General features: G+C 47.9%; 1 protein-coding gene across 1 annotated transcript in view; it reads left to right on the forward strand.

Annotated features, from left to right (window-relative positions):
- The window catches only part of MOSPD2 (motile sperm domain containing 2), a 279,719-nt gene that overhangs the window by 117,538 nt on the left and 149,949 nt on the right, over nt 1-12,232 (forward strand). Inside the window, exon 4 of the mRNA XM_082246726.1 lies at nt 4,394-4,480. Coding sequence (XP_082102852.1) covers nt 4,394-4,480 — 87 coding nt within the window. The remainder of the gene's footprint in view (nt 1-4,393; nt 4,481-12,232) is intronic.

A 12,232-nucleotide genomic window follows, 5' to 3' on the forward strand; every position in this document is an offset into this window, starting at 1 on the left:
CATGGCCAGAAATAATTATCAATCCAAAATTTCCCCAATCATCACCATTACAACCACTTGAGATGATTGATTCATCCCTCTACAAGAAACACAGACCAAACTCAATAAAATCCCCTCTCACCTCCCCTTACCTCTGTTTTGTTTGTGTTTTTTAGGCCCCTTTCACACTTGTGGGACTCCATAGACCTTAACATTACACAGGCATTGCTTCAAGACGCCTGACTCTTCGGTTGCACAAGTGTGAAAGGGGCCTCACTGTCCAGGAGTATACCAACATTTTATTTATTTTTTGTTGAGCCAGTTGCTCTACCTCTGGTCCTGTACTCGCTGTTGCCTGCTTGGGGATTCAAAAAGGATACAGTGCCTTGCAAAAGTATTCGGCCCCCTTGAACTTTTCGACCTTTTGCCACATTTCAGGCTTCAAACATAAAGATATAAAACTGTAATTTTTTTGTGAAGAATCAACAAGTGGGACACAATCATGAAGTGGAACGAAATTTATTGGATATTTCAAACTTTTTTAACACATTAAAAAACTGAAAAATAGGGCGTGCAATAATATTCAGCCCCCTTAAGTTAATACTTTGTATCGCCACCTTTTGCTGCGATTACAGCTGTAAGTCGCTTAGGGGAATGTCTCTATCAGTTTTGCACATCGAGAGACTGAAATTTTTGCCCATTCCTCCTTGCAAAACAGCTCAAGCTCAGTAAGGTTCGATGGAGAGCGTTTGTGAACAGCAGGTTTGAGTTCTTTCCACAGATTCTCGATTGGATACAGGTCTGGACTTTGACTTGGCCATTCTAACACCTGGATATGTTTATTTGTGAACCATTCCATTGTAGATTTTGCTTTATGTTTTGGATCATTGTCTTGTTGGAAGACAAATCTCCGCCCCAGTCTCAGGTCTTTTGCAGACTCCATCAGGTTTTCTTCCAGAATGGTCCTGTATTTGGCTCCATCCATCTTCCCTTCAATTTTAACCATCTTCCCTGTCCCTGCTGAAGAAAAGCGGGCCCAAACCATGATGCTACCACACCATGTTTGACAGTGGGGATGGTGTGTTCAGGGTGATGAGCTGTGTTGCTTTTACGCCAAACATAACATTTTGCATTGTTGCCAAAAAGTTTGATTTTGGTTTCATGACCAGAGCACCTTCTTCCACATGTTTGGTGTGTCTCCCAGGTGGCTTGTGGCAAACTTTAAACAACACTTTTTATGGATATCTTTAAGAAATGGCTTTCTTCTTTCCACTCTTCCATAAAGGCCAGATTTGTGCAGTATACGACTGATTGTTGTCCTATGGACAGAGTCTCCCACCTCAGCTGTAGATCTCTGCAGTTCATCCAGAGTGACCATGAGCCTCTTGGCTGCATCTCTGATCAGTCTTCTCCTTGTATGAGCTGAAAGTTTAGAGGCCAGGTCTTCGTAGATTTGCAGTGGTCTGATACTCCTTCCATTTCAATATTATCGCTTGCACAGTGCTCCTTGGGATGTTTAAAGCTTGGGAAATCTTTTTGTATCCAAATCTGGCTTTAAACTTCTCCACAACAGTATCTCGGACCTGCCTGGTGTGTTCCTTGTTCTTCATGATGCTCTCTGCGCTTTAAACGGACCTCTGAGACTATCACAGTGCAGGTGCATTTATACGGAGACTTGATTACACACAAGTGGATTCTATTTATCATCATTAGTCATTTGGGTCAATCTTGGATCATTCAGAGATCCTCACTGAACTTCTGGAGAGAGTTTGCTGCACTGAAAGTAAAGGGGCTGAATAATTTTGAACGCCCAATTTTTCAGTTTTTTATTTGTTAACAAAGTTTGAAATATCCAATAAATTTCGTTCCACTTCATGATTGTGTCCCACTTGTTGATTCTTCACAAAAAATTACAGTTTTATATCTTTGTTTGAAGCCTGAAATGTGGCAAAAGGTTGCAAAGTTCAAGGGGGCTGAATACTTTCGCAAGGCACTGTATATTCCTCTTCTTTGGCCGGTAATGCCTATGACCTAATCATGCCCAAAAAGGGGATTACTTAGATGACTCTTGAAGCCCCCAGCTTTTGATTCTGTGTCTGGGTTGCCTCCTCCAGTGTCAATTGGTTTGTAGTCTCTCAAAAGTGGCTAATGCCTATTTTCTTTTTGATTCGGACATGATATCACTTCCACTTGCGCTGAATGGGACACTACATTATTTTCGGTGCATGCCGGTGGCTCCAGGGGTCTGACATCATTATCGAATCCGGTCAGCAGTTCCGGGGGTAGATCTGTCACTGCGTTACTCTGACATAATTTCCGCTTAATCTCATTTCAGGGTCCATGCAGCTCGGCAGAGTTTTTAGAGGCTTGCAGCCATATTTTGAAAACCTGCTGAGCTGAGAAAAATCGCCAGGTAGTGGCTCTTTTTGGTAATTGTCCCGGTTTCTACTTTGGAATGTTTTCAGGGTTTTTACTCAAACCTGTTTACAGTTCTCAGGAAGGAAGGCAAGGTGCGTCCAATCCGGGACCTCAAGCGCTGAACTGCTTTGTGTGGTTGCCGAAGTTCAGGATGTAGTCCATTCGCATGGTGGTGGCATTCCTGCATTGGGAATTTTCTTGCCTCTATCGACATCAAGGATGCTTACTTTCACATTCCAATATGTGCCGGTCACCAGCGCTTTCTCCTCTTTGCCACGGGAGAGGAGGATTATCAGTTTGTGGAGTTACCCTTTGGTCTCGCCTTTGCTCCTCGGGTCTTCACAAAAGTGTTAGCCCTGGTGCTAGTATTGTTACGCCAACGGTAAGTCTGCTCTGGTTTTGTCCACAAAGCTGGACTATCTGGTTTTGTCCACAAAGCTGGACTATCTGGTTTTGTCCACAAAGCTGGACTATCTGGGCCTGACTCTGGATTCGGCCTTAGCCAGAGTGCTCCTTCCTCTGGCAAACTCCAGAAATTGCAGGCTGCAATTCGTCTCTTGCTGTCCAGCAAATGGTCATCCCTCCGGACTTGCATGCGGGTGGTTGGCCTGATGGTGTCTACCTTTGAGGCGGTTCCGTTTGCACAGTTCCATACGAGGTCCCTGCAAAGGGAGATTCTAGCCAAATGGGACAAGACTCCACAGTCTTTGGACAGTGAGATCCAGCTGAGCAATGGGAACAAAGGAGTCCCTGATATGGTGGCTTCGTTCTCTAGCCCTTTAGCTGGGCAAATTCTTCCTCCTCTTGTATTGGACAGTGGTCACCACGGATGCCAGCCTGTCTGGCTGGGGAGGCATCCTCGGCAAAAATTCTGCTCAGGGGATCTGGACACTAGAAGAGTCCAGACTACCGATCAATATCTTGGAACTCCTAGTGATAAGACTGTGTCTGGACCATTGAACAGATCATCTTCAGGGATGCAGTGCGCATTCAATTGGACAATGCCACGGCCGTGGCTTATGTCAATCACCAGGGGGGGCACAAGAAGTGTCCTGGTGGCTCTGGAGGATTCCCTTGCTTACACGGTCTCAGAAGGTGGCTTTTCTGGTTATGAAGATCAGAAGCGGTGTCAGTCCATGAACGAAAGAGAAAATGGGATTTTGGACTTACCTTAAGTGATCCATTATCCATTTCTCTGATGTTTATTGACGAACACAGCTGCCACTCCTCTGTGGAGTTGTAATTCTTCTGACCCTGCTTGTAAATAAACCTATAGCAGGGAGAGGGAGTATACCCTCAGGGACTGCCCATAGGCATAGTCAGATTATTTTTCTGCTTAGTGTCCTGCTCCTGTAGGGGCAATATAACCCAATGGGTATGAAGATCCGGGGCTGTGTCTGTCAATGAACATCAGAGAAATGGATTTTACAGTACGTCAAAAATCCAATTTTTCTGCCTCTAAATTCCCCTGCCTCTAAACTTTTATGTGTACATACAGGGACACTTTGGTTAACATTGAGGGGCGTTTAGAGGCAAAAAAAAAAGGCTCAAACTCCCGTAAAAGCAGCATTTTTAAGCTCAAATGTGCATGAGGCCTAAGTGGGTTTTTTTTCACCTTGAAAAGATTTGCTAAATCTTTGTTTGTTTTTTGTTTTTTTTTTGGCGGGGAAAAGGGGGACAGACTTGAGAAGAATAAATACTTTTGACACGTTTTTATTACTTTTGTGGTGATCTAGCCTCCCTTCTTGTTCCTATGACAGCAGAAAAAGAAATAGGAAGAGCAGCATTAAGATTAACCCAAATAAGGTTCTAACTTTCATTATTTTACTGGAAAAAAAAGTATTTTTTTTGCAGTTTGTTTCTCTATTGTAAAGATTTCTCATCGCTTTTCTCATCTTTCAAAGCTTCTGAAACATTGCATGGTTAGGATTCAGGACAGGGTGACTACAATTAAAGCTCTCCCTACTTACAAAACATTTTCCTCAATATTTTACAGATTTGAGTGAATCCATTATCCCCAGATGGTGTTTTGAAGTCGGTGCTACATACCTACATGGTTATGACAGAGAAGGCAATAAACTGTGTAAGTGGAACACCTGTTATATGTACTTTTATTGTATCATGACCCATAATAAAGTTATTTGTTTAATTGGACTTTGTGAATTCATTGCACAGATTTTCCTCAGTGAAAATCTGTTTGGCTTGGAACTGTGATAATAAATTTGATATACCTGTGTGCGAGAAGGGCGTAGATTACTGTATTATGCAGTACACTACTAAAGCATAGTAATAATAATAATCATACATCAGCAAATCTGGGAGAAGCTGTGATTTTTCTTTGGGACTGCTTTAATCACTGGATGTGAAAGTGTTATAAGTGATCACAATAGCTTGGTTGTGATGTTTCATATTTCTCCCATCTAACATTTCTTTATTAAGATCTATAGTTCTCCTTTGGCTCTTGTCTGCTCTTGGTTGTTAGTATGCAATTTGAATAGGGTTGTAGGCGCTTTCCTTCCCCTGACAGTCAAAATCAGAACGTGACATAACCACTAGGCCTCTCTGCCTTGTTCAATCAGAGAATGTTTTGTATTCATTCAGAAAATGCAAAGCATTCTCCGAATGGCACGTGTGCTAAGAGGCTGACCTATTGTGTTGAGAAAGCTGCAGACCAGGCATTCAGCATGGAACCCAGAAGCAAGTGGAGATCATTGGAGTCTACTTCAGAGATTTCAAGCTTCCAGAAGCACTGATCAAGTATGGTAAATACTGTACACAGTTACATTTGTCCAATCAATGGCTGTTTAAGATTGCCCTTGCCCCTTTCCTTTTTTTTTTTTTTTGGCTAAACCAAAAAACATACCGTAATACATACATGTTTGTACTTCTCCTCCACAGTATCATTTGTGTCTGCCATTATTGGCTGTCTACCCTTTCCTAGCTATGGATGCCAGCTCACTATGGACATACTTAAAACACGTCTTGCACCAGTCATACATGTATAGCTCCATGAGCTGAACGAGAGAAATCTAATTCTAAAAAATTTTCTAAGTCTCTCCCTTGCCAGCTATTGTATTCTGACAGCCAGCACCAGAATACCCAAACAATTATTGCATCTGATTGGATGTAGTCACTATTTAGCCAACATTTTTCCACCCGGCTTGAATTTCAGCCTTTTCAGCAGGACTCAAACAAAAAAATAAAGCTGTCAATGGCATTCTTAAAGGTGAAGTTTAGCTATTTCTCTTTCATTGACGGACACAGCTCCTGATCTTCTTAATCATTGGCTTATATTGCCCAGTACAGGAGTAGGACACTAGGCGGAAAAAAAGTCTGGCTACGCCTATGGGCAGTCACAGGGAGTATACTCCCTCTCTCTGCTATAGGTACTCAGTTTTTTTCTGCCTAGTCAGGAGTAAAGACCTAGTTCCTTGCTGGGATCTTTGGTTCTGACAACATTTTTTAGATAGAAATTTTTTTTCCTTCTCGATTTTTCCTGTTAGAACTGCCGGACTGGGCGACGGGATAAATAAGCTAGATCCAGTGGTCACCCAAGTCTGGCCAGCGAGCACGCTCAGGCCTCAGCTCCGCGCTAGTTCAGCCGCGACATAGCTCTATTGGACGGGCCTGGCCCTGTGAGTTAAATGTCTCGCAAGGTCACATACGACCTGGCCTCAGCCTGAGTCGCAGCGTTCCTTCGCTCCTTCAATAAAGAGGATCTGTCTTGAGCAGTGCCAACCTGGTTCCTGGTATGGTGAGTAGCTGTCCCTCTCCCTCTTCCCCTGGAGGGTTTTGCGGTGGACGTGGGCATCTCCTTGGGGACGGTCGGACCTCAGAGTTCCCCTCCTTCCCACAGCCCCCCCCCTGTCCTGGCAATTTTTTCTTTTTAGATATAATTTCTCTTACGTCCTCTGACAGACGCAGCCATTTCATAGTTTCCTCACAAATGGGTAATGCGCTACCTACAGGAGTAGACTAGGCAGTGAAACTATTTAGAAAAACGTTTCACTAAACACACCTTTAGGGGCTGTCCCCTTAGACATTACCCCAGCCACATCCAGCTTACTAATCAGTTTCTTGCTGCCTAGTGTAAGGAGTAGGACCTAGGTTCCCCTGCTGGGACTCCGGTCTCAGTTTTTTATTTTCTTTGAGAAATGTTTCTGTTTATTTTTCTTTACTCACGATCGCTAGCTAGTGTCAGGGGGATCCTCCTGGTGAACTACAAGCGACAGCCGGGCTGAGGTTTTGCACTGGATAATCTAGATCCTTATGGTCTCCCAGCCTGATCAACGAGCATGCGCAGGTTGTGGTCCGCCCAGGCCTCGCCACAATGGTGCCCTGACGGATGGGGATGACCCTGCGAACAGAAATTTTCACCTGGAACGCCCTGGCTGCAGCGTACCCTTCTTGGCTGGCAGCACCCCCACTCAGGGTGGGAGGCAAGCTGCGTCGGAGAGGAGCCCGCGGTCAATGGTATGGTGAGTGATACTGCCCCCCTGTGTCCCTGGGACAATCATGAAGGGCGGATCTGAGCCCACTCCTGGGGATGTCAGAGCTGCGGTCTCTGTAAGATCACCCTGGCCTGTCGGGACAGGTCCTGCCTTCCCTGCTCCTAATGGGGGCGCTATGGCAGCGTTTATCACCCGGGGGGGTCTATGACTACTACCTTGTCCCTGGGGTGGGTTCCCACGGTGGCCTCGTTTTCCCTGGGCTCCTGATCGTCGGTGCTGTGTTCGGCTGCCATTTTGGCTAGCAGCCATTTCTACCTTGCTGTGTGCTTTGGCGCCATTTTCGGGCGCCATCTTGGATGTGGGCTGGCCGCCTTGTATGGGCAGCAGCCATTTTCCCCGTGCTTCTCCTATTCTTTATTATGGCACCATTTTCTTGTGGCTCAGGGGGAGTTCGGCCTCTAGTGATCTGAGGTCACTTCCTCCCAGGAGTTCTTTCACTTTCTGCAGACAGCGTGGGAAGAGCTGCTCATCCTGTTTCTCTGGTCACAGTAAGGGGGTTTTTTTAGTCCTTTTGGGCATTTTTCAGGCACATTTAGCTTTTATCAGTGGGTTTGCAAGCTAAAGGGGGAACTCCAGCAGTAGTGCGATTTGGCGGTGTGGACAGCTAGCGTGGATTTAAAGGGCCAATGTACCTTTTTTTGTTATTTTACAAAAATGGAATCCCAGAGTGGAAATTTCCCCGCTGACCTTGTGTGTGCATCCGGGTCATCAGAATCCGCTTCCCTAGCATCCCTGTCTGCGACCATTGAAGCTCTGGCGTCAAAAATTGATCTGGTCATGTCACAAGTTCCTCTTAAAAAAACGGCTGATGCCCTCTCAATCTTATGATTCTGAGCCTGAAGTGGTTGCCACAGACACTAACCTCCCTTGAGGGATCCCTCTCCTCACATTCGGACGGCGAGGAGGAGTACTCCTCGGCTGCAGCGCGGGACTGCGCTTTGGTAGAAGCACTGATTCGCTCTGTTCGGGAGACTTTGCATATTGATGATGAGCCCACAGAGTCAGGAAGGCGGGTTGTTTTTGGCTCCTGCAAAGCTCAGAAGTCGGGTCAGGTTTTCCCTTGCCCCAAGGAGTTTCACAAGACCGTGAACGAGCAGTGGCAGCGCATTAAGCACATGCTGGCAGTGCCTAAGCTTTTTCGCCGCTACCCTTTTGCAGACTCCGTTTCCAATCGTTGGACAGTGTCACCTAAGGTGGATTACACTGTGTCCCGGCTGAACAATTCCACGGTGGTTCCAGTGGAAGACTCCCTGGTGTTTAATGACCCAGTGGACAGGTGCCTGGAATCTTTTTCCCGCCACCAACACTTGGTGGCTGGCTCGCTCCTCAAGCCTGTGTTCGCTTCCGTGCTTGTCTCTGACGGTCACGGAATGGATCAAGGTGCTTAAGAGCAACCTGCTGGTGGAGTCAGTTCCCCTCCGACTCTCATCGAGCTTACAGATCAAATGGCCCAGGCCATGGTGTATCTGTGTGACGCGGCCTTGGACAAGGCTCCCCTGGTCGCAAGATTGTCTGCGGTGGTGATTGCAATTCGCCGCATGGTCTGGCTGAAGAGCTGGTCGGCGCACCAGGCCTCTAAGAAGACTGTGTCTGATCTTCCCTTTTTGGGGTAACGCCTGTTTGGTGACTCCTTGGGATGAAATGATCAAGGGTCTCACGGGGGGGGGGGGGTGTGGTAAGAGTACTCTTCTGCCCCAGTCCACGAAGGGTAAGGCACCCCCTTCAAGGCTCACCGGGGGCTTTTTCGTGCCGTGCCTCAGGGGCGCAGGAAAAAGGTAAACCGTTCAAGCCTCCCGCGGCGACAAGAAGGCTTGGACAGGTAAGCCCAAGGCCAGTCAGTCCAGTGCTGTGGCCAAGTTTTCCTCTGCATGAAGGGGTGCCCTCACCCGGCTCAGGGGTGGGGGGGGGCATCTGCATTACTTTCAGGAACCCTGGAGGTCTCTAATTAAAGACAAATGGGTTCACAAATTTATTCGTACAGGGTACAAGATTGAATATCAGTCTTACCCAGCAGACAGGTTCTTTGCATCAAATCTCTGTCCCCGGATTGTTTAAGGGATCTCAATGGGGCTGTGCAAGATCTTCTCCCACTGGGTGTTATTGTCTCGGTTCCTCAGCAGGACAGGTTTCGAGGTTATTACTCAAATCTGTTCACGGTGCCCAGGAAAGAGGGCAAAGTTCCAGATGGAATCCGTCCGGTCGGTGGTGACTTTGTTAAATCAAGGGGATTTTCTGCCTCCATCGATCTAAAGGATGCGTACCTGCACATCCCTATCTACGAAGGTCACCAGCGGTTTCTCTGCTTAGCAGTAGCGGAGGAACATTTTCAATTTGTGGCGTTACCCTTTGGTCTAGCTTTGGCTCCCAGGGTCTTCTCCAAAGTTTTAGCCCCAGTGCTGGCTCTACTGCGCAAGAAGGGGATTGCGGTCCTGGGTTATCTGGACGATCTCCTGTTATGGGCAGGTTCGTGTGCCACTCTGTCGGGCGATCAGACAGTAACCGTTCAGACGCTCCAGGAGTTCGGGTGGACCATCAACGTTCAGAGGTCGGCACTGACCCCGTCAGTACGTCTGACTTATCTGGGCATGGTCTTGGACTCCGCTCAAGCGGAAGTTTTCCTCCTGACCTTGCAGGGCGAGATCAGAGCCCTTTGGGATCTCTCCTCCCTGCGGACCTGCAAGAGGTCCCTGGGGCTGTTGGTTTTAGGCGATCCCGTTTGCCCAGTTTCACACAAGGACTCTGCAAGCAGAGATTCTTGCCAAATGGAACAAGGACCCTCAGTCCTTGGACAGACTGATTTGTTTGAGCCGTCTCACGGGGTCGGAGCTGTCGTGGTGGCTTCTGTTGCCCACTCTGTGCCGGGGCAAGTCCTTTCTGCCGCTGTTGTGGACGGTGATCACCACGAATGCCAGCCTGACGGGCTGGGGTGGAGTACTGGGCACTCTTTGTGCCCAAGGTGTGTGGTCAAGGGAGGAATCTTCCTTGCCGATTAAATGTCCTGCAGCTCAGGGCAATCAAGCTCTGCCTGCTCCATTGGGCGCCTCGGTTACACGATCACCCGGTTCGGGTTCAAATCAACAATGCCACGGCTGTGGCTTACATCAATCACCAAGTGGGCACCAGGAGTGCCCAGGCGGCCAGGGAAGTGGCCGAGATCCTGACTTGGGCCGAGGCGCACGTTCCAGCTCTTTCTGCTGTTCACATTCCTGGAGTGGAGAACTGGCAGGCTGACTATCTAAATCGTCAGTCCTTGGATCAGGGAGAATTGTCCCTGCATCCGGAGGTGTTTCGTCTCCCTGTGTGCCCGGTGGGGGACACCGGACGTGGGTCTGTTCGCGCCCCATCTCAACAGAAAATTTGAGAGGTTCGTAGCCAGGGCTCGAGATCCTCTGGCGGATGACACGGACGCGTTGGTGGTGCCTTGGCGCCAGTATCGGCTGATTTAGGCATTTCCCCCAATTCAACTGTTGTCCAAGTTCCTCCGCAGACTGGCGTTGGAACAGGTGCAGGTAATTCTGGTGGCCCCAGACTGGCCTCCCTGGTCTTGGTACGCGGACCTCCTAAAGATGGTCGTCGAGCCTCCTTGGCGGCTACCTCTAAAGGAAGATCTGCTATCTCAAGACCGATCTTCCATCCTGCTTTATGGTCTGTCTCTTGCTTTAACGGCATGGCTGTTGAAGGCCAGGTGTTGAGAGACAGAGGTCTCTCGGATGTCGTTGTTCCTACCTTGTTGAAAGGCTCGAAAGGCTACCTCCAGGAAGATTTACCATCGTACCTGGAAGGCGTACATTGCCTGATGTGAGTCGCAAGGGTTACATCCTCGCTCCTTTTCAGTGGCAAGGGTATTGGCCTTCTTGCAGAAAGGTGTGGAGCAGTGTTTGGCTTTGGGCACGCTTAAAGGTCAGGTGTCGGCCTTAGCCATTCATTTCCAGCATCCCTTGGCTACTAATTCCTTGATTCACACCTTTTGTTCAAGGGGTGCGTCATATGGTTCCTCCACGGCGATCCCCCTTGCCTCCTTGGGAATCTGAATTTGGTTTTGTCCATTCTGCAGCGACCTCCCTTTGAAAATATCAGAGAGATCTCTCTGCCTTTGTTGTCTCAGAAGGTAGCCTTTCTGGTGGCTGTCACCTCTGCTCGCAGGGTGTCTGAGTTTGCGGCGCTGTCTTGCCGTTCACCTTCTCTGGTCGTTCATAGGGATAAGGTTGTTCTGCGACCCAACCAATCTTTTCTTACTAAGGTGGTGTCTGCTTTCCACCTCCAATGAAGATATTGTGTTGCAGTCGCTTTGTGCTAAGCCCAAACATCCCAAGGAATTTGCTCTACATTCTCTGGATGTGGTCCAGGCAATCAGGGTTTACCTGTCTACAGAATTTTTTCAGACGTCTGATTCCCTGTTTGCCCTTCCTGAGGGACCTCGTAAGGGTTCAGCTGCGTCCGCTGCAATAATTTCGAAATGGATCAGACAGACGGTTGTTTGCTTATTCACTTATTCAGGCCTATTCACTGAAGGGGCAGGTTCCTCCTTTCCCTGTGAGGGCACATTCTACTAGAGCTCTGAGTGCCTCTTGGGCCTTTCGCCATCAGGCTTCTGTAGCTCAGGTGTGTAATTCTACAAGATTGACTTGATGGCATCTTCGGATGCTTCCTTTGGCCGCAAAGTTTTTCAGGCTGCTGTTTGCTGAAGAGACAGTTTTCTCTAGTGTCTGGCGGACACTACCGATGCGCTGGTGGCCCCATAGGGTCAGTATTGTCTGATTTACGCCTTCCCTCCTCTCAAGCTTCTGCCAAAACTTCTATGCAGAATCGAGGCAGAAGGGATTCTGGTCATCTTAGTGGCCCCGGACTGGCCTCGCCGGGCTTGGTATGCCGATCTGGTGCAGCTGGTCGCTGACGTTCCTTGGAAGCTTCCTCTCAGGGAGGATTTGCTGTCCCAAGGACCAATCTTCTATCCTGCTTTACAGTATCTGGCTTTGACGGCTTGGCTGTTGAATGCCAGGTGCTGATTGTTAGAGGTTTGTCTGAGTTTGTGATTCCAATGCTGTTGAAAGTTAGGAAATCTACTTGAGCCTCTTGAGGTTCATCTTCACTCTTTTTTCGGTGGCTCGGATCTTGACCTTCCTTCAATGTGGGGTTTGAGCAGAAACTGGCCTTGGGTACTATCAAGGGTCAGGTGTTGGCCTTAGCGTTTTTTTTTTTTTTTCTTTTAATGGTCCTTGGTGTGTACTTTTCTTCGGGGAGTTAGGCACTTGATCCCTCCAGTGTGGTCTCTGTTGACGTCTTGGGCCCTCAATTTTGTGCTCTGTCTTACAGAAGCCTACTTT

This window comes from Pelophylax lessonae, assembly GCF_965119305.1.
Source record: "Pelophylax lessonae genome assembly, chromosome: 2".
NCBI lineage: Eukaryota > Metazoa > Chordata > Amphibia > Anura > Ranidae > Pelophylax > Pelophylax lessonae.